At 33.0% G+C, this 23,698-nt stretch overlaps 1 protein-coding gene across 1 annotated transcript; it reads right to left on the minus strand.

Annotated features, from left to right (window-relative positions):
* Window positions 1-2,227: 2,227 nt before the first annotated feature.
* LOC128221338 (migration and invasion enhancer 1-like) lies at window positions 2,228-5,346 on the minus strand. Its single transcript, XM_052929903.1, has 4 exons — window positions 5,286-5,346; window positions 4,595-4,692; window positions 4,265-4,341; window positions 2,228-3,210 (listed from the first exon to the last, which is right to left on the minus strand). The coding sequence occupies exons 2-4, from the start codon at window positions 4,653-4,655 to the stop codon at window positions 3,124-3,126; spliced, it is 225 nt and encodes a 74-aa protein (XP_052785863.1). The 5' UTR covers window positions 4,656-4,692; window positions 5,286-5,346; the 3' UTR covers window positions 2,228-3,123.
* Between the last annotated feature and the right edge of the window lie 18,352 nt (window positions 5,347-23,698).

Below are 23,698 nucleotides of genomic sequence, written 5' to 3' on the forward strand. Positions count from 1 at the left end.
CTGATCAACAGTACAATACAATGCCACATCACTAACGTTATGCGTGACACGCTGTCCAACATTACTCTACAATGCCACATCACTAACGTTATGCCTGACACACTTTCCAACATTACTCTACAATGCCACATCACTAACGTTATGCGTGACACACTTTCCAACATTACTCTACAATGCCACATCACTAACGTTATGCGCGACACATTGCCCAAAAGTACACTACAATGCCACACCACTAACGTTATGCGTGGCACACTGCCCAACAGTACACTACAGTGCCAAATCTCTAACGTTATGCGTGGCAGACTTTCCAACAGTACTCTACAATGCCACATCACTAACGTTATGCGTGGCAGACTTTCCAACATTACTCTACAATGTCACATCACTAACGATATGCGTGGCACACTGCACCAACAGTACACTTCAATGCCAAATTTCTAACGTTATGCGTGACACACTTTCCAACATTACTCTACAATGCCAAATTTCTAACGTTATGCATGACACACTTTCCAACATTACTCTACAATTCCAAATCTCTAACGCTATGCGTGGCAGACTTTCCATCATTACTCTACAATGCCACATCACTAACGTTATGCCTGACACATTTTCCAACAGTACTCTACAATGCCACATCACTAACGTTATGCGTGACACACTTTCCAACATTACTCTACAATGCCAAATTTCTAACGTTATGCGTGACACACTTTCCAACATTACTCTACAATTCCAAATCTCTAACGCTATGCGTGGCAGACTTTCCATCATTACTCTACAATGCCACATCACTAACGTTATGCCTGACACATTTTCCAATAGTACACTACAATGCCACATCACTAACGTTATGCGTGGCACACTGCCCAACAGTACACTACAGTGCCAAATCTCTAACGTTATGCGTGGCAGACTTTCTAACAGTACTCTACAATGCCACATCACTAACGTTCTGCGTAGCAGACTTTCCAACATTACTCTACAAAGTCACATCACTAACGTTATGCGTGGCACACTGCCCAACAGTACACTTCAATGCCAAATTTCTAACGTTATGCGTGACACACTTTCCAACATTACTCTACAATGCCAAATTTCTAACGTTATGCGTGATACACTCCAACATTACTCTACAATGCCACATCCCTAAGGTTATGCATTGCACACTGCCCAACAGTACACTACAATTCCAAATCTCTAACGTTATGCGTGGCAGACTTTCCAACATTACTCTACAATGCCACATCACTAACTTTATGCGTGACACACTATCCAACAGTACACTACAATGCCAAATCTCTGACGTTATGCGTGACACACTTTCCAACAGTACAGTGCCAAATCTCTAAAGTTATGCGTGACAGACTTTCCAACAATACAATACAATGCCAAATCTCTAACGTTATGAGTGACAGACTTTCCAACAGAACACTACAAAGCCACATCACTAACGTTATGCGTGACACACTGTCCAACAGTACAATACAATGCTACATCACTAACGTTATGCGTGACACACTGTCCAACAGTACAATACAATGCCAAATCACTTACGTTATGCGTGACATACTGTCCAACAGTACAATAAAATGCTACATCACTAACGTTATGCGTGACACATTGTCCAACAGTAACATAAAATGCTACATCACTAACGTTATGCGTGGCATACTGTTCAACAGCACAATACAATGCCACACGCTCCAATTTGGAAACCTTTATCAATGACATTATTTAAGTAGCTGAGCAGTCATCAGTTATTGATTTTAATCAGATGAGGCGGTAGATATAAATAGTGCCTGACCCCATTTGTGGAAGTGCATAACGGCAAGTCCACTTATACTGGATTGAATATTTGGCAATTATAGTTATTAATCAAAACAGATTTTATTTTTTTTATTTTAAATCAATCTTTGAAATATTTATATGAAAAACTACAGAAACAATCCCTGAAGTCGAAAGTTTCAACATAAACATTGTTGAATTGCACAGAAATGTTTGAGAATGATAGTCAAATGCAATTTAAGATTAAAGCACTTTTAAATCAGAAATATTTACTCTTTACATTTGATTTTCTTACATAATACATTTATTAAATGCAACTTTGATAGTTATACATCATATTTAAAATTATCATTATTACAAATATCAAAAGTTATATATTAATTTTGATTCAAACCAGACAAAGTGGTCTACAAAAAAGAAATTTACAACAATGAGAGATGAAACCAATGTGTATTTATTGAAAACAAAATATATACATGTATTTGAATGTATATGAACAACACAATGTAATTGCAACATGAACGTATATCTTCTGTATAATAAAAATACTTAAAAAAAAGGAAACATTTGAATCCCTGACTATCACTCAAATACTAACATCAAAAATATTTATCAAAAATATTAATCAGAAAAATAGCTTCAATTGTTTAGCTAAGTTTCCTCATGCGCTTGTGTAGTATTTAACTGAAAATCTGGATTTGAAATATTCCTAACACACTTACAAGGCCTGTAAAAAGGAGAAACACATCATCTCAAGAACACAATAGTTATTTAACACAATTTATGTGGTACTAAAATGAATGCTATTCGTGAAAAATAAAATTGACAATGGCAGTCACAGGATATTGTCAAATGACTCCGATTTTGTCCTGTCTGATGAGAACCAAATGGCTTATAATTGTAATCTTGACCTTTAGGGTGAGCGCTTGAATGATACGGCAACAGTAACACACAAATGATATGGGAAACAAAGGTCCCCATGCTGATGTATATTAATCTGGAGTTTGATGTATTTCAAATAAGTACAAATGTATGTTATAAAGTATTTCTGTACACAACATTCCATACATTTGTTAAAACTTCCTCTTACATCACTAGTTTATTCAAAGGTCATTTAAAACATCAAAAATGTATTTTCATGTTATGTATTTTTCCCATGATTAGCATGCTTCAATTTACTTGACTGATATTTTAATAAACAATTAATGCTGATTTTGTTGTTTGTGTCCAACCATCCTCCTTGTAGTTTGTCATCTAAACCACTGGTATATTTCAGTGTTCATGTGTTTCTGTTAATTACAGGCTAGGCGTTTGTGTAGTAGGCACACAGGATTACAGTAAGACACACCAGGGGGACTCGGAATCCGTTATTTCCTGACATTTCTCCCCTTGTGAAGCCCGCTGGATTTCCTTAATAATCTGAAAATAAAGAATATATATCTATAGTTAAGGTTAATAGTTATGACTTCAATTCAACTATTTCCTAGCATTTCTCCCATTGGGCAGCCCTCTGGATTTATTTTTTATCTGAAAGTAAAGACAAATGACTGATTATGGTTAATACTCCTGACTTTGCATCAACTATTTTCTGGCATCTCTCCCCTTGGGAACCCTTGTGAATTTATTTTATTATCTGAAAATTAAGATCAAATGACTGATTATGGTTAATACCTCTGACTTTGCATCAACTATTTCCTGGCATTTCTCCCCTTGGGCAGCCCTCTGAATTTCTTTTATTATCAGAAAATTAAGATCAAATGACTGATTATAGTTACTACCCCTGACTTTGAATCAACTATTTCCTGGCATGTCTCCCATTGTGCTGCTCTCTGGATTCCCCTTATTATCTAAAAATATAAAACACATATCACAAACACATACGGACTTTCTGGCATGGGTTTGGGCCCTTGTGTTGTTGTTTTTAGTATCCTAAATAACCTGAAAATACATAACAGGTACCACTGAACAATGAAGTTGGTTTATACCCAGATGACTTTAAATTGATGTCATTTTCTATTGCTTGGCTATTTGTTGAATAACTATACAAACAGAGAGTATACATGTTATCCTGACATGTAAGCTCAGTAAATAGAGCATTATTTGTATTACTAAATGCAAATTCCCAGTGTATTATTGCATAATTAAATAAAGATTCCTTGAAGTAAAGTTTTTAGGTTTAACTGCTAATTTGATATTAGTATGTGATCTACTTGCAGCGTTGTTAAATGTGAAAATTTCTGACATTGTAAACCATCCATATGCATATTTGGTTGTTTTCGAAGGAAAATGCCTGAGGAGTTCTGTCAGCTGACTTGAAAGCTTTGATGAGTGTGTGGTCTGTTGATGGTGTTTATACATTTAGTTCATCTGAGCTTGTCCCTGAAGTTTTCATTGATGACTGAACATAACTATTTCTGTTTATTCTATATCTGTGAGATTTTATTATTATTATTATCATTATTTATGAACTTACATCTTGTGCTTTGGGGAACCCATATGTCTTGAGTTTTGAGAACACCAGCTGTCCATTAATTGAGACCTCAAATGACTCTGAAAACAGAAACAAAGCATTTTTTGAATTTCTCAAGTGTGTTTTGCAGCCAAAACATTAACTAAGTTGTTAATTACAAGATACAAGTTAAAAATGGTTTTATTGAGTAACTATTTAAAAAAATATATGCTAGTATGGTCCAATGAATGACATATTGCTTTGAAAATAACAAGTTAATTTGTACATTAACTCCTCCGACTTTACTCCGGCATTCATACATGAAACTGTAAAACAATGCTCAAAGACACTTACGGTTTCTCCCGACATCTCCAACCACCTCGGTTTCTGGCAACTCTGAGAGGATGTCCTCCATCAGACGCCTAAACCGAGGGAAGTGACCTCAGCTTCCACTGAAAAAACAAACAATACAGCCTTTAATATTTTCGAATGAAGTGTTTCAGGCTTGTGCTTTTTAGACAACAAGCTTATCTAACATCTTACAAGCTTATCTTTCAAAATTAAGTGTAAGTAAGAATGTATGCCTGAACCCTATACGCAATCAATACCATGTTGCTATAAAAGCTAGCTTAACAGCAAGACTGCAATATAAAGTGCAATATATATATATGGTTGACACTACAAACATATAATTATTTAATTTGAGTATTTTTTTGTCTGAGTCTTTAAACTAATGGTGAAGTAAATCTACTCAAAGTCTAGGCTTCATTGTCATACATAATAATGTACATAAAGGAAGAGAAGACCAATTCCGTTATAATTATAAAGAACTTAATTTAAAATCTTGAATATTTGATTTATAGCCCGAACATTTCTAAAATAACTTAAATTTAATTCTAAAATAACTTAAATTTAAAAGCTTTCATGCGTAGAAATCTTAATAAAGCAGACTTTTTTAATTGTATGAAATAAAAGGAACACATACAACATCGTCAAACATTGCTTCGAAGATAAGAAATACAGATAAATTATGTGTTTTGTTTACCAGTATTCAACCTGAACTTTAACCGCCGCCATTTTGTTTGTTTTTGGTAAGTCTCGTTTCAGCGGCAGTCAATGGTTTTTTGACTCCTGCAAGTTTTCTTCTATAGACGCAGTTGCCTCCCCTTAAATATATCGAAAACAAATACATTTTACATACGGATATATACCGATGCCTAGCTTGATTTACTTGTATGTGTGAGCAGACATTTTAGGTAGTCCATGTAAATGGTATTGACAAACTCGTATATAACAAGTAAACATGTATAGAAATGTCCAAATAAAAAAAGATACCCCTTTGTTGCTAACAGTTAAAGATGGACATCGCCAGACTCGCAATTTAAATAGGTGTTTGCCACTGGTGCATTATGGGGGCTCATTTTGTTCCTAATTGTGCAATTACGTCAACACTGTTAGTATTTGCTGTTTTCGTTTAATAAGCGCTTTTCATTTGATTTACAATGGTACATTTATTTGAGAAAATACATTATCCACGATCAAACAATAAGTGTTCGGTAATCTTTAAATCTAAATCTCAACCATTTGGCAAGATAACCTTAAGGTAACTGTTTGTTGAGATCGTAACATAGTTCCCCAAATGCGCAAAGAAAGTCAGGCTCAGAAAGATTAATCTTTATAACTGTTTGGTCATTTCTAAACCTAAGGGAGGAGGGACCGATGTTGTTTTTTTCACTTTAATTTTTGTGTACTGTTTTTTCGGCAACAATTGCCAATTATTGATAAACTGTCTTCTTCATTATATATGACGTTAAAAGCATTTAAAATGATTAAACCTACTTTTTGTTATTTAGTTTTTTGTCTGGAAAAAATGTTAATTATGTGCCGGAAATCGAAGGTTTGAGCCCCGCAAATATTTGATCTGATACGGCCGGTTCCTCACTCAGCAGGTCATCAAATGTTGGGCACCAAATGACAACTTTCCAAGGGGCTTGTATGTATGATATGATCCGGGAATAAAATGTTCATAAATCAAGGGATTTCAAAAGTCAGCTTTCAATTAAGAAGGGTGACACTTTAAACAATAGCATTTGTCTTTACATATGGCAGAAAAACGTAAGTCACACAATTGTATGTACCTCATAGGATTCGTATTTGCTTTCACTTTAACAGTCAAAAGACACAAATATCTGATTGAATTAATAGTTCAATCCTCGAACAGAACGTCTCCGATTTCCTGTTTTTACATCTGATTCTATGACTGACCTCCCCTGTTTTCTTCCTCCATCATGCGTTTTTTTTCGCTTTGATTGAAACTGTTCTAAAACGATAGTAACATTTGCAACATGGCTAAGATGGCAAATTATTGCCATGCCTACCACAATGCAACAAGTGGACATTATCACGTTTAACAATGCTAGATTGTAATATAAATAATTAATGTGGAATTTAACAGAATGGTGCTTTTTTAAAAGATAGGCCGTCGTAAAAAAATCAAATACTAGCTTTGCCGCTTATACATCTGACAGAAATACGCAGAAACGTATGAAAGACGCTATTGCATTATTCTTACTGGATTAGCACACGCATGAACTGACCATATCTGAGCAAATAAGTATGTGTTGAACACTTTTCGGTGTTTCATCATTATGATAAAAAAAAAAAACATTTAAGTAATAAATTATTGTTTTATGATATCAAATAGATTAACTTTATGTTCGCAAGTACATTTCTTATCATAATTACAGCAAAAAAAATACATAAATGTGAATAATTTGCTGAGATTTAATACGTGATATACAAGAGCGTATTCAAAGCTCCCGTGACTGAAAACAATAAGGGACATACACACGATTCGGTTTTGAAATGAAAGGATAATTAAGTAATAAGGATTTTATTTGTAGTTGGAGTGTGTGTGTGTGTGTGATGGGGGGGGGGGGGGGGCTACTGACTACATGTTAACTGTTGTTTTGCGTTTTAACCATGCTGCATGTGTCAAAGTACATGCATGTATAACACCTAAGAAAGAGAACTAGCCGATCTAAATAAGGCCAAACCAACATATTATTGTTAAAACTATCGTTTCACTTCATTTGTGATCAGTATATTATTTCAGCATAGATTCTACATGCGAAATAATATATATATCTAATGATTGATTGATTGATTGATTGATTGATTTGATATATGTTTAATTTGGATCGATATATTTATTTATTTATTGATTATTTGATTAAAACATTATGTATAAGTGTATTGTTTGCATGCACATGTACATAGATCAAGGTTATGTTAATACTTCATACTTGAATGGTATATCTAGTATTTTTATGAGTTTGAGGCGCAAGTTAACATTTTGACGTCTCGATGGAAAAAAATATATTTAAAAAAATGGTACATTTGTTCTTAAAGATACACTCCCATATGACATGTATCACAATTATTACAATTGTTATAGCGAAAAGGATGAGTGAATATCGAAAAATAAAGTTCTTATGAAGGATACCGTGTTTTTTTTAAAGAAAGATGCAAAAAACGGTATTTCTACCTTATGAGACGATTGTTGACCAATGTAAATATTTTAGGACCCACCAGTCATTAAATATTTATGTGTTATCAACTATAACAAACATGATTACAATATTGTTATCGGCAATTATAATGTTTCGTAAATGCACCATTTAGTAAGAAAAAAAAGGTTAATCATTTAAAATGTATGTTTAATATACATGTATATGTATTGATTTTAAAAATAAGTGGCCCTTGTTGACAATGACGGATCTACTTGATATAATTGTTATTTGTTTGCTCTTTCACCTCATTGAACTCATTCGCGGGATTAAATTGTATCGTGCACATGTGGTTACGTCAAACTCACTTTATTTTTTATATAACTAAATTGACTGTCATTGTACAGTGTTTAATGCTTATTACACATGTGTAACTCTCATCCCATTTATGGTCTTGTGGTTCGTGATACTTGAATTCTGGATTATTTCGCGTGCTAATGGCTCAACTTTATATATTTACATCCTTACTTGATTTTCTGAACGATAATAATTGATTTCATTCCGCATGAACCGGTAGACCTTTCATGACCTTTGTAGGCGGAGTTTAGCAACAAAGCAACGCTCTAATTGGGCGTAGTGATATTAATACGATTTTCTTTATTGCTAAATATAGCATGGCACATGTTCTGTTAGATGCCGGCTTGTTTACATGTTTCTTTTGATGTTTTACGAATAATTTAAATGAAAGACATTATTTTCTAGAAATATCATTTGGAAAATGCTTTATTTTGCATTTGATAACCAAAGAACACGCATTGAACAAATAATAAAGATAAATTAAAATTGACACGGTTTTACTACGGTTCGTCTGTAACAACTGTCAAAACAAACATGGCTGATGATTCTAAGTTCGGCGATTTCTTTCTAGGAAAAATGTATTTGTTCGAACAAACGTCTTAATACTGACGATTCCAGAAGACTCGCACATCACAACATTTCAATATCTTTGCGAATGTTAAAAGACAACAAACACGTTATCTATGAAATCACCATGACTACATTTTTATGTCCTCTCACATAAGTCATGCATATGTAAAACATGAGTTAAAATGTATTGAAAGTTCTCTTGATTAAAATGAATAACTTACAACAAAAATCATTATTACCTCCACATATTTTACAGAAACTACCAAATGATTAAAAAAAAATCTTTGATTATTTCTTTCTTTCTGCAAATTACTTATGGACTATTCATTATGCGGTGGATAAAAAGGACACCGAGCTAAAACACCAAGGGCTACAAGTGCTCGTACCATTTACATCTTCTCTTCATGTTTTGTTCCCCTTTGTTGTAATTAAAGGCTTATTCTAAATCACTATTAGGTCGAAAAAAAAAAAATAAGAAGGGAAAATGTAAATATAAATATTGCTCCTTATTTTAGTGCGTTTTATGCATATGCAAAATCGTGGCCGAGCATTCATACTGCATGAACGCACAAAAAATAAGAATCAATCCTTAAATGGAAAATATTAAACATGTGAACAGTTGTCTAAAACCTATAATCAATTGTAAAGTTTGACAAATAATTCTGAATTTCACCGAGTGTATTCCCATTTTAATATAAGGAAATAATTTATACTGGGATCCCAGATTGACGAATGAGTATGCGACTGTAAGCGACATATTTAGGTATAGAGAATAATCTGGAATCTCAGCTATTTAACGTGACGAAAATATGTTGACAACCTTTATTACATCGACTATTATTTCATAAACATATTAAGATTATAAGATTAGCAGTTACCATAGTTATTAAAGATACATGTTGACATTGCACATCTAAGACCCTAGAAATTAGAGATTGTATACGCAGTCTTTTGAGGTTTAAAATGAAATAGTCTCAATATAAAAGACTCTGCAATTGACTTCGTAAAGATTGCTGTTAAAGATGAAAGTGGTGTACACTCATCCATATATCATTTCATTACGCATGCATATGCTATTCTTCCACAAGATATGTTTGACTGTTGTTCTCGGATTTCAAAACGATTGATGTTGCTTTTTATTTTATTTATGTGTTGGTATATCATTGCAACCTTGTTTTCAACTTGTTATAAACAAGGAGCAACTCCAATTCACAACGCAAATGTATTTTGGAAAGGGAGTCGGTATTCAACATAGTTATTAAGTAATTTGAACAGATACATGCTTCTCATTACATGATATATAGTAATAAGCAATATTCACATATATACAACCATAATATGGCAATACATTCTTGTTTTAAAACACGTAATATATCAAATGATTGTTACAAAGAGATTATAGTCAGCATATACATTCAAATGTAAATCAATATAAAGGTGAGCACTTGGATTAATATTTCATAAGGAGGGAACCCAATATCTTTAATTGGTATGTTTGGAAATCCAATGTGTTAATATTTTGCATAGCTGTGATCAAGTTGCGGTGTATCAGTTTACGTAAATAGACATGCGAAGTAACTTAATCTGGGCAGATATTTGCAAACCTTATTGTCAGTTACTTTAAAAGCTTATGATTATGACACAGTTTCCTTGCACCCGCGTGAATTTTGTACGAATCCTCTTTAAGATAACGAGAAAAACGTCAATTAATCTCTATGATATTTAGTTGCCGTTTAAAACTATATAGCAGAACATAAAAAACACATTTTGTTTTGACTTATAAATGAACATAACAGCTTTTTCTATGTTTATGTTTTGTGATTGTTTTGCGTTCCGTGTCATTAGAGATGACCCTGTGCCATTGGGCGGGGTTAATTTTTAACATATACAATACATATAGTTGTTGTGTTGGTCATATTCAACCGTTGCATTATAAAACATACCATACCAAAGCCTTTATATACTTATTAAACAACAATCATGAGTAATTGGAAATTATACTGATTGGCGGTTGAACTTAGCATTTCCATTCAAAAAAGGTTTATTATTACAATTTCATTCTTGTCATTTCATTTCAATAATTATAGCAATGGCTGAACAGAAGGATACATGCAGTTCATTTGTTTTAATATTGTTTTCTAAGAACAGCATGCCATAGAAATACACATTTAGTTCATCTTAAATACCTACATATTTACAAACCTAAACATATATTTTGTTCACAATGCGTTCGAATTCACTGCTCAGGGAAACAATGTGATTGCATAATTATTTTTTGAAAAAGGGAAACAAATAATGGTTGTGTCTGTTATGAAACTAAGTACATTTTAAGGTTAGCAATCTTAATATTAAAGCTGCACTCTCACAGATTGAACGTTTTGACGATTTTTTTTATTATTTTTTTATTTGGAACGAGCTTATATTTGCGAACATCCATGGAAACCAGTTTTATTAGACTGCTGACAAAAAAAATAGATAGCAGATTTTTGTATTTAAGTTAAAAAATAATGGTTTATGCATTTTTTTAAACCGTTAGTAACGGTTTAAGCCATAAAACATTATTTTTTGAAATCTATGATCTGATTTTTTTCCCGAAATTTTATATCATTAGTTTGCAGATATTTATGCAAAAAATTGCTCTTTTCAAGACAAAAAAAAAAAAAAAAGTTGTAAAAATGGTATATCTGTGAGATTGCAGCTTTAAAAGTATTTGGTGATTTATTTTTCAATGAAATGGTATCCTATATATGACTGAAATGTTTAAGAACTGCAAACATGTTGTTTTATTTGAATATAGTGCAATGGTTTTAATACTTTTCTCAAACGTATAGGCTGGAATAAAACTTTTAATGTACCGCCTATTTTTCATGTTTTAAACATTACATATATATATTGGAAAAAAAACAACACACGATTAAATCTTAGATTATAAAACTATACGGATATCCTAGTAATGCTTGACAATAATTCTAGTTTCATTGAACCCTATCAAAAAATAATAGATGTATTAAGACCCCGACAAGTTTTGAAACTAAATATTAAGTGTGTATAACATCCATGACACTACATATTATCGATTTTGTTATAAGGCTATGCTGTTTACAGGCAGATGTGTAATTAAATAGAAATGCAAACCAACGCCTGTTTAGAGTTAAGAATTAAATATTTGTCTTTGAATTTAGTGAAATTAGTTTGTTGAGCATTCATTACTTGTTATTTACTTTCTTGTAATGTATTGGATTTCCTTACGGTGAACCCGCGTTCTAATGAAAGATTGATCAAATATATTAGGCCTTTAATTGAATGTTAATATCGTTGAACACATTAATAACCCAATACACAATCTCCGAGTATCATGTGTAGTACTGATTTAGTTTAACGGTTTAACCTCTTTATATACAGATGTGAAAATTGTAGACAAACTGCTGATTGAAATAAACAGGATAACTAGGGTTTGTCATTTAATCAAATTCATTTTGCTTTTGGAGTATTCATTATTAAGTATTGATTTGTTTGTAATGTTTTGGGTTTATTGCAGCGAAACCTAGTACTAAAATATATAAATTATATCAGGCCTTTTTATGAATGATAATTGAACAGATTGATTCCCCAAATACACAATCTCCGAGTAGCAAGTACAATTTAATCGAAAGAAATGGACGAGCAGTGTTACTAATAGTTTAAAAAAATACTGAAACATTTTTGAAGCAGAAGTCAACAATTGCAACGATAACCTCGTTAAGAGGGCACTTGTTTCAAGACCAAACACTTAACATTGTTAGATTCCAAACTGTTTGCGACTAGATAGATGTTTGATAACATTAAATCGTTAAGCTTACTTCTTAAAACCACTGCAAAATAATGTTTAGAAATACTTTCTATCGGGGTTTGTATCTATAATTATGTTAATGATATTGATTAAATTATCGTGTTCTTATAGTAGCAATGACCTTAAAACATATAAAGATAAGCGCAACGCGTTTAAAAACTGTTGCAGTGCGAAGCCATACGATTATCAATGTAAGGATATATATAAATTGGTAAACAATGCAAACATCATTTTGGAAGCAATTGAAACTTGGTCAAAATAAATCGAAAGCTGTGTCTAGTTTCTGCCAATGACTGGCACGATTATTTCAGAAGCCTTCTCTATGATGAAGATGCAGTATTGGTTGATCCGAATAGTGAAAAAGTTAATGAATTTATATACGAAGGTGCTAGCACACTGAATGATCCTTTTACTTTATCTGAGGTAAAATCATCATTTTCCAAACTAGTAAATAATAAAAGCTGTGGGCTAGATGGAATTCCGTCTGAATATTATAAATATACATGTTCTGATATAGGACATTTCTTCTTGTAATTCAATAATTATTTGTCAACAGGAGTCTTTCCACAATCTTGGGGACAAAGTATTACAATATGCCCTGTAAATAAATCTGTGTCAAATACTGTACCATGAAACTACCGTGGTATATCAATTACAAATACCATGTATAAGATTTTTTCTGATGTTGTAAATTTAATACTTTATAATTGGGCTGAGCAAAATAATAAAATCGATGAATGTCAAGCTGGGTTTCGTCAAAATTATTCCACGGTTAGTAATATGTTTTGTGTGCAAGATATGCCTTTCCAAGAAAGAGGACGCTTTTACTGTTAATATGTTGACTTTAGTAAGCTTTTGATAAAATTAACCACGTAAAACTATTTCAATCACTTCAAAAGCTAAATGTATATGGTATTTTGTTAAGTGTCTTGGAATCTATGTACACTAACCTTAATTCATTTGTTAGAATAGGTACGAGCCAAGGAGATAAATCAAATTCGACAATCTTTATCTTCCTTATAAATGAGTTACCTGCTCTTTTAAGAGAGAAATGTGGGTCTGGCATTTTCATCACCATCGATATACCAGATATAATATGTTTAATGTTCGCAGATGACATTGATAATTGCGCTTAAACAGCATTTAAAGTACAGCAGCAGCTCAATACAATCGATGAATTTTGTCTTAATTCCGGTATGGAGGTTAACCTTGCAAAAAACAGAAATTATTGTGTTTACAAATGATGGACCTTTAAGGAGCTATAAAAATGGCAGTTTCGTGAACTAGACGTTAGAACTACTTCAGTTTACAAGTAAAAGGGACTTATTTTTACCCCACAATTGTCTTGGACATCAGCTAAAGAAAAGTTGTCGGCTTTGGTACAAAAATCTATATTTGAAATTAAACATTATCAAAAGCCATTCGGTTATTTCCCAACCAAAGAACTTTTAAAGATATTTGATACCATTATTAACCCTAATTTATGTTACGGTTCTCTAATATGGGGATATGAGTTTAGTCCAAGTATTGAGTCTGTGCATAATGACTTTTGTAGGAGGCACCTTTGGGTAAATAGGACTACGAACACCTGCATGATTCTTGGAGAGTGCGGTAGATTACCAGTATGTATATCATATTGTTCTAATTGAATGAGATTTTTAAGCATGACCGATAAAAGATAATATGAACTAAGGCGCTGCCTCTACAGGCTTGAAGTGCTATTGCCAGACACTTTAAGTTTACTCAATGACTAAGTGAAACATACTAGAAGTAAAAGGGAAACGGTTTTTTTTGTGTGTGTATATGTTGATAAAACTTTTTAAATAACAAGCAGTTATGTTGCTGTTAGCAACAATCTTCAATAATAGTGTATACATTCTTCAGTGTTATTCTTCTTAATTAACTTAAATAAAGCTACTATGCATTTGAGATCAAGTACACAAACGCATTTGAGGAATATGTTACAACAGAAAATAAATAAAAACAAGAGCTGTCACAGAGACAGCCCGCTCGACTTTTCCGCCGCTTTTCGGTGTATGGACTGAAAAGTTTTGGAGAAATATGCATTGATCACTGTTATATTAGGTTTCAATGCAATGCATGATGTGCTGATATCTTTACATACATTGAATTGGAAAATATTTGAGGTGGTACGCAAACATTAACATAAATTGTAAGTTGAAAAAGGGGCATTTGTTTGTCAAAATGCTTGATAGAGTTACCTCCTCCTGTGTAAAGGTTGGGGGTATGATGGTGAACAAGCGTGCAAAGTTTCAAAGTCAGATGTCAATGGACTTTGAAAATATTTGAGGTGGTACGGAAACTTACACGTAAATTATAAGTAAAAAAGGGGCATAATTCTGTCAAAATGCTCGATACAGTGACCTCCTCCTGTGTACAGGTTGGGAGCATGATGGTGAACAAGCGTGCGAAGTTTCAAAACAGTATGTCAATGGACTTTGAAAATATTTGAGGATGTACGCAAACTTTAACATAAGTGGTAATGCTGACGCTGACACTCGGGTGACTAGGATAGCTCTCTTTATTCATCGAATAGTCAAGCTAAAAATGATCACATATCAATAATGTTGCACTGAAGTATATTACAAGCAGTGGTAATTATAATTTTAACTAGAATTGAATGGGCAAAAATCTATTTAAATATGATGGTAAAACATGGCAAAACATTTAATAAATTACTTATAATTTTGATTGTATATGAACAATATGTAGCCAAGCAGCTCAGGAAAATTGTCTGCAAAATATCTCAGTGAGAATACAGAATAAATTCTTATTTGTTTGTTACAAAAACATACACCACACCCCCGCCAAAAAAGTTGCAAAATGTTAATTATGAACAAATGTGTTGTTTAGATTTTAAGGGCAAATATAATTATGCTTTAATTACAGAATTATCTTAACAATGCTTTCAATAAACTTTAACATAATTTGTGTTTGCAATGACAAGTCTGACAAACATCATGTCTAATGATAAAAAATTATCTAAATTTCAATTAATGAATATTGTAAACAGCTTTGCTAAAATCAGGTATAAACCAAAAGACCTGTGACAGTTAAATATGCAGCAACACATGTATTTTTTACAGATCACCAACAGCAACCTTTTTGATAAAAAGGTTGTTGCTTTTTACATCTGGTGGGAAATAAAATTGTATGAATAAATTAATGTTAAATTTTTCTAACTTTTAAAGGCCCTATATGTTATGGCCTCTTATGAGATATATTCTAAATGAAGCATGAAAATAGTCAAAACCAATTGTTCATATTATTGGACTTTCAAGACCCAGTGTGTTAAAGATTAAACTTATCAAGGTGTAATTACAAACAAATGACTTCTAACCCTCAAATAATGTTTAACCCACAGGGTGATCTAAACAGAAATGATAAATTGCAATTACAATCAACATTCAACAGAGCTGAAAATATATTCTAAATTTAGCACCTATATAGAATATACAATAAAAGTAATCAAGTCAGTGATATTGTTAGAACACACCCAAATAAGAACCCAGTGAAAAACTGTAAGCTGAGCTCACTAAGCACTATTTCATATATATTTTTTATATTTGTTAAGTGTACCAGCCAATAGAGCAATACCAAATTTCAGTTCCAAAACCATTTATATATGAAAACAATTGAAACAATTAAAATGATTATATTATATAATGTATACAGAATGACATCATGAGGCTATTAAACTATTCACATATGTTAATATGCACAAAATAAGGCTACAGTTATCTACTATTAATTTATGTAGATTTGAAAAACGGCTTGCAATATGTACAGTGTCAAATTATGTTGATAAAATTCAGTGTTCTCAAAAGCACAATCAATGTTTTCTGTACTGACAGCTGGATTTTCAATGTTTAACATATATATCAGTTCAACAACATACAGTGATTTTGGATTCATTGACGGTTAAAACACCATAACTACTATACACCGAACTGGTGTCTTCTTGAAAAAATCATGAATAAAAGAAACCGAACAAACCAGCAAAAACTGAAAGTATCTGGTTTTAAATGCTAAATATGGCACAAAATTAACAGAACAGAGTTTTGCAATTGTCTATACGTTGCTCAATTATTACATTTTTGCTGTAAATGTCACATTTTGTATTATTCACACAAACAAGTTTGACAGGGGTGAATAACATCTGCATTCTCTTGAAATATGGGATTCTGTGCTGCATTTAGTTTCAAATTGTTAGACCACTTCAGGCTGCTGGCACATCAGAATCTGCAAATAACATAAATTCAATGTTTTTAACAGAATAAAACTACTACTGTGAAGGTATACCAGTGAACAATCATTTGATGCATACACATTTTTTTATGTTGTCATAATTTTGATATAGTCACATATGGTGATAATTAAAGAAGTCCAACTTCAACACACAATCTTTAATTTATAAACAACGTTTCGGCCATTCGGCCTTCATCAGGCTGTATGTATATAATGAACAGGAAATGACGTCAACATCAAATGACGTCAACGTTGATAACGTTGATACAGTCACATAATGATAGTCATAGTGTAATTTGACGGTTTCAAAGATCAAGACAAAATAGATGAAATACATTATGTTTGAATATTTTGCAATGAGTATTAAACAACTCCAAGGTAATTGACTACAAAGAAGCATTTTGGGGGAGTCATTTTCCATTCTCTGGAGGTGGTATGGAATTCCAGACAAAACTATCTTGAACAGGATTTTTTGTCCATAAAGGTCCTCTTGAGCTTCAGCAACCAGGTGGCTATAAAAAAGAACCAATACATTTGTGCTTTTACAGAATGTTGAAATGTATTAAGAAGTATTGAGGGATAAGTCAAAAACCTGAAATTTATAAAAAAGCAAACAAAATAGTTCATTAGAAAATGATATAATCTCATGGCCGTGACCGAAAATAACCAGCATGAATCAATGCTATTTAGGAATGAAACAAACAGAAAAGATAAACTTAAAAGATTTAAACCCGCTACTGTTTGGATACATTTCCATAAAGTGATTGTGAAATACTAATAATTCACCGCATGATGTCTAATCCAATTTGAGTTCGGCTGGCAGGTCTGTCATCATCCCCATCTCCAACCTGTTGCAAACAATAACGCATTAATAATAAGTTATTAAGGAATTGGATTACTAAAAAATGTCCACTATACTTGGTTGATGTAATTACTAAAAAACTTATTTTCATAAGGACATTCACTAAAGGCTTTGAGTTGGGTTGGTGAAGCTGGCATTTATGCAACAGTCAATTGTAACCATCCCCCCAAGTCCAGGGAATAGCAGGGACTTTGACTTCTGGTCCAGCCAACCCTGGCTAAAATCTCCGCCCTGCGGGGACGAACAAATGGTAAAATCCCTGCCAAATGCCCCCGCACCCCAGGAACTCTTGGTAGGCCCATTCCCCGCTATATTTTGCGCAAAGACAAAACCACCGCTTTCATCCGGCACTGGGGGGCCACCTGAAAGGTAACTAGAGCTATCACTGAAGGTGATTAATAGCCCCGAACGCCGCCCTGATATGAAATTGCAGTCAACTATTTGGAAAGCCAACCTATAAATGACAACTTTATTTTATGGACTATTATCATTGTAATTTGCTAAAAAAGTGTAATGATTCATGTACATTGAACTCCTTCTCATTGTGCTGTACCATTGTATAAAGATTTCTTACATTCCATCCGGTAGATTTCAAGTTATGCTCCGGACAAGTAAAAAGTAACAAAGGGCAATAACTCTGTAATTAGCTGAAATGGATTGAGGTTTCTATACACTGCACTTCCTCTTATCATGATCTATCACTGTATGAAGCTTTATTAAATTCCATCCAATAATTTTCAAGTTATGCCCGGGACAAGAACAAGTATTTAAGGCCATAACTTTGTAATTAGCTAAAAAAGAGTTATGGATCTTGTGCACTGCACTTCCTCTCATTGTGCTTTACCATTGTATGAAGTTTCAATAAATCTTATATAGTAGTTTGCAAGTTAATGTCTGGAAAAAATTTGACAGCAAAAAAACAAATAAAGGGCAATAACTCAGTAGCTAAAAGTAGAGTTATGGTTCTTGAACACTGCACTTCCTCTTATTGTGCTTTACCATTGTATGAAGTTCCAATGAATTCCATCCAGTACTTTTCAAGTTATACTCCAGAGCAAAAAAGTAACAAAAGGCAATAACTCAGTAGCAAGAATAGAGTTATGGTTATTGTACACGGCACTTCCTCTCATTATGCTCTACCATTGTATGACGTTTAATCCAATTCCATCCAGTAGTTTTTAAGTTTTGCTCCGGACAAAGTTGCAACGGACCGACCAATAAACCGACCGACCACAGGAAATTAATATTATTAAAAGTTAGAAAAAACAACATGATAATATTTAACAGTTTTTTCCATTGATTTTTTAATTTAATTGTCCCTGACATGAGGAATTAGTAACTAGAATATTTTTTTATATTGATACTTATTGTTCTGGGTGGTGAAAGTTATAGTCACTGATTTCCTAAACAAAGATGAAATTTACAGATGCAACCACACATTTGACAGTGTAGACATTATTTAGTTGTTGTATTAGATGAAAGAATCAGCTTTTTTTGTATCATTACAAAAACAGATCTCAAGTGTATGAAAATGTCCCTTAAATTACATTTTTCTTAAAACATTATTAAGTAACAGGGCTTTTTCTGCCCAATTTGGGAAAAAGACCCTAGACATTTTGGAATATTTTGCGTCGTGAAAATGCTGAAATTGGGAAAATCAACTGTTGAAAGAAAAAGCTGTCTAGTCTCCTGTGAATTAGGAAATGATTTTATATTAGATTAATTCCCTTTAATGGAACCAAAATGGCTGAAATATCAATCCTGAAGAATGGGAAAAACATCTTATATTTTGCTTTAGGAATGGGTCCGAAAGTCGAACCCGTGGGTACTATAGAAAAAGCCCTTAGTAAGTACTACGCTATTAGCCATGAAACATATTTTTTATACTAAATAAATTCCAATGAAACTGTCCAATATGTATCTAAAACTCACATTGGCAGCTAGATGGTTTATGAAAGGCTAGACACCAGATTGTCCAAAAATCAGCAAATATATTATTTCCCAGTTCATATTGTGAATATTAAGCATGTAAAAGTGACTTGATAAGAAAGGATACATATACTGACAATATTTTTAAATCAACAGGTATTTATTTGGTACACAAACAGTTAATTTTAAATTGGTAAAACACAAATAACAGCGAAAGAAGCAATATTGCGCCATTAGCAGGTTTTCACTATTTCTTTTTTCTTGCAACTGTATAATCTGGTGTCCCTTAAAGTTGCACTCCCACAGATTTAACGTTTTGACAACTTTCTTATTTTTGTCTTTTAACGAGCCAATTTTTGTGTAAATCCATGGAAACAAGTTATATAAGACTGCTGACAAAAAAATTGATCGCAGATTTTTATATCTTATTTCAAAAAAATGATATTTTATTCATTTTTCTTAAACCGTTAGTAACGTTTTAAAAACATAAAACATTAATGCACCAGTCAAATGTAACCACGCCCCCCCCCCCCAGGTCCGGGGAATAGTGTGGACTTTGACTTTTGGTCCAGCCCACCCCAGGTAAACGAACTGGTGGTAAAACCCCGACCAAATGCCCCCGCACCCCAGATCCCCAGGCCTAATCTCCGCTTAATTTAGCGCTAAGACAAAACCACCACGGTCACCCGGCCATGCGGGGCAACCTGGAAAGTAAAAACACGGCCCTTTTCCCCGGCTATCCCCGGTATAACCCTGGACTTTTGGGGAGGGGGGGGGCGTAGTTACAATTGACTGGTGCATAATTTAAAGGAAATATAAAAATCTGCGATCAGATCTTTTATCAGCAATCTTTTATCATCAGTTTGCAGATATTTACGCAAAAATTTGCTCTTTCCAAGGCAAAAAAAATGAAAAGTAAAAACGGTAAATCATTAAGAGTGCAGCTTTAAATTCAATTACTGAGAAATGAAAATACATGACATGAATAGGATCAATTTTTTATTGTCAGAATTTGAATTTATGCATTGTACAATTGGGACAAAAAAAAAATGTACGACAATTGCAGGGCTGGAACCCGGGACCCCTTTGCTCACAGGGCGAGTTTTTTACCAACAGAGCTACTGAGATGCATTCACATTTTCTGACAATCTAAATAAAGAGGATGGTACCATGACAATTATAAGTATTGAAGTATGGCAACAAATTATACTTTGTATACAAAGGTTACATTATTTTGGTAATGAAGTTGTTTAAATTGTGTCCCAGCCCTCTTAGCACTGGCATTCAATATTTATTTGAGACCTGGCTGAAATTTCAAACAGTAAAAAAATATCAATATGTTCGAAACAGTGAAAGATTGTTTTTCTATTGTTTATAAATGTCTATAAATCACCACAAAGCATATGTAATAAAAATGTTTTGAATTTTGCTATGCCTATGCTTTACTATATTAGAGCTGGCATTGTAAAATTGATAAGAAAATATTTCTCAACCATATTCTATCTCAAGTCAAAACAGCAGTTAGGAAGAGTAAATTGCACACTGCACGAAGAAAAATCACTTATCTACAATCATGTTAAACACTTCTAAAAAATATTGTGAAAACCGCCTCTGTTTTGTGCTGAACTGATGACCCCGCATTTTCTGATTATATGCAGAAGAAAAAAGGTATTATAAACATTGCTTGTCGGGAGGGGAAACCCCCCTCCCCCGAACCCACCCCATTTAAATAATTAATTACTTAAATGTCATTTTTTACTTTGTAGGAAAGAGTTTTGTCTAAAACTGTCTTGCATGCTTATACATGCCTTCAGCTGAATAATTTTGTAAAGAGGTTGACTTAAAGAAATTTTGTGCCGAAATATGTGCCAGTTGAAGAACACCGTGTTAGTGTTCCTGTGGCCGTGAGTCTGAGCCCCACACCAGGCACACTTTTCTTCTCAGGTTTACCATTATCATGCGCAATGATTTTTAATGAAAAACAAATGTTTTTTAGATTGAGTTTTCACTACTTAGCGATGAAAAAGTCGATTAAAGGACCAAACATCTTAAATATTGAAAAAATCAACTTCTATGTAGTTTGGAGGTTCAATATTTAACAAGCATGACTTATATATCCGATGCAACATAAAAAGCTGTAATTAGGAGTTGAACAATTTTTATGAAAATAATATTTTATTAGATTTCTATTCAAAAAGCATAAATTTACGCTTTCCCGGAAATGTCGTAAAGCAAAAATAATATGTTTGAGAGTCAAATTTATCGGGACTTCCCAATCAATAATGTCTTGTGGATTTGTGTTGATTGCAGCTATTTTTAAAATGATGTATGCATTTTTGTAACCCGAAAATGAATTTCAACCGCGCAAATTCATTTTTTTCTGAATATCATTCTTATTAGACAAAATATTATCAGGATCTCTCAAGACATTATTGGATAAGTATTCTGTGGCATTTTGACATAATGACGAAGTACTTATGTCGACAGACTTTTTTGTAATAATGTGAATGCTTTTTGATCAATAATCTGTTAAATATTTTTTTATAAAATTTGTCCAACTCCTTAATAACCCCAAACATGTCGCCAAAAATAAATGTTTCAACCCCAAAAAAGATCGTTTCTCAAATCTAAATAAAACAAGCATTTTCAACGTTTTGGTTTTTGACCTTCCCCACCCACTTTGGAATTGATGTGGTTCCGTTTGCATCACTTTAGATTGTTCACTACGTAAAAACCAACGTTATGTCATTATGGTGTCCAAACAGCAACGCATGAACGATTGAATTTACAATAAGAAGTATAATTATTAGTTCAACGCACCGTGAAAACAACGTTAAATCCGTGTTATTGCATCATGATATTGATATATGCAAATCATTGTTTACATCAACTGTCGTAAAATGCGCATAAATACATTTATCTTAATTATTTAGATATCCGGTTTAGACGGTATTTTTTAAGATGTGGGGTAGAAAAACAATTGTTATGACAAACCCTGTTCGTTTTGTATTATTATTGCAGAGTTATGAAATATAATTTCCGGTCAAAAGAAGTACTCTTTAGACGTGTATTCATAATATGTGTTCTCCACTCCTTTTATGGAAGTGCCAAAGGTGGATTGTACATGTACCTCGGGTATTTCCTTATTGATTTTCATTGGTTAACGGAGGTCAAACCCCGCCCTAAACATGTACAATTTGCTTGCCGACATGCACGCGCTTTATATGAACAATGTATGACGAGCTTTTCTGGTTCTCATTTTCACGGTTCAGTGGTGCCCAAATTTTGTAATGCCTATCACTCCGGCAAAAGAGAACTAGTCCCTTGCATACACGTACACACCGTAAGAGGGCTTGTACAGACAAACGCTTCGCGTTTGTCTTCAAGCCCGTATTAATACAAAAATTAATGCTTAAATCTCTTGATGATGTTGGACAAACTTGCTTGGTAACAAATATTAAAAACATGTTTTTACAGAACGATTTGGATAAATTTGGATAACTCAAGACGTTGGAAGTGTTAACACTTTTCTAACCATCTTTAAACAGAGAATTGATTGTTATAACCATACCTGGTTTGAATCTGTAAACATTTCTGGTCGCTGTTCTCATTACAAAAACTTTAAAACACTGCTTTATGTTGAAATACACCTATCAGTAGCTATACCATTTAAACACAAGATACAGATTTATATGACTTTTAAAACATTATGAAAACATATAATTATGAGACTTCAAGTAAGTTGTCTTTCTATGTATGTCATATTCATTTAGAAATTAACAATTAAAAGGAAACACTCATGGTTGGATAAATGCTCGAAATCCTTTTCTTGACACAACTCGTATATTACTTGTTTTATTATATATGTCACGTATTTTGGACCGGTGGCCTTTGATTACTTAATAGAATTATTGCATTATACAATGTACATCAATTATGGCCATTGCCTGAGCTCCAGAGGGATAAGGTGGGTATATGCTCTCAAGCTACTCTGCGTACTATATATTGGTATTTAACTAAGAAAAAGCAGAAATGTTGTGGTTATTTTGACATTTTTATCCGCAATCTTACTAAAACCGACATGGTCTATACTTACGTGTCAAAGTTTATCTGTGTTGCCAAAGATATTTGGA

The sequence above is a fragment of the Mya arenaria genome, chromosome 16 (assembly GCF_026914265.1).
Source record: "Mya arenaria isolate MELC-2E11 chromosome 16, ASM2691426v1".
In the NCBI taxonomy this organism is placed as follows: Eukaryota; Metazoa; Mollusca; class Bivalvia; order Myida; family Myidae; genus Mya; species Mya arenaria.

What these genes read in the sequence shown, in the direction of transcription:
- LOC128221338 (XM_052929903.1), bottom strand. Translation starts at nt 4,655, where the DNA reads ATGGAGGACATCCTCTCAGAGTTGCCAGAAACCGAGGTGGTTGGAGAT. An exon ending in TGGAGATGTCGGGAGAAACC is followed by an intron (nt 4,342 to 4,594) that starts GTAAGTGTCTTT and finishes TTCTGTTTTCAG; the next exon opens with AGTCATTTGAGGTCTCAATT. An exon ending in GGTTCCCCAAAGCACAAGAT is followed by an intron (nt 3,211 to 4,264) that starts GTAAGTTCATAA and finishes CTTTATTTTCAG; the next exon opens with ATTATTAAGGAAATCCAGCG.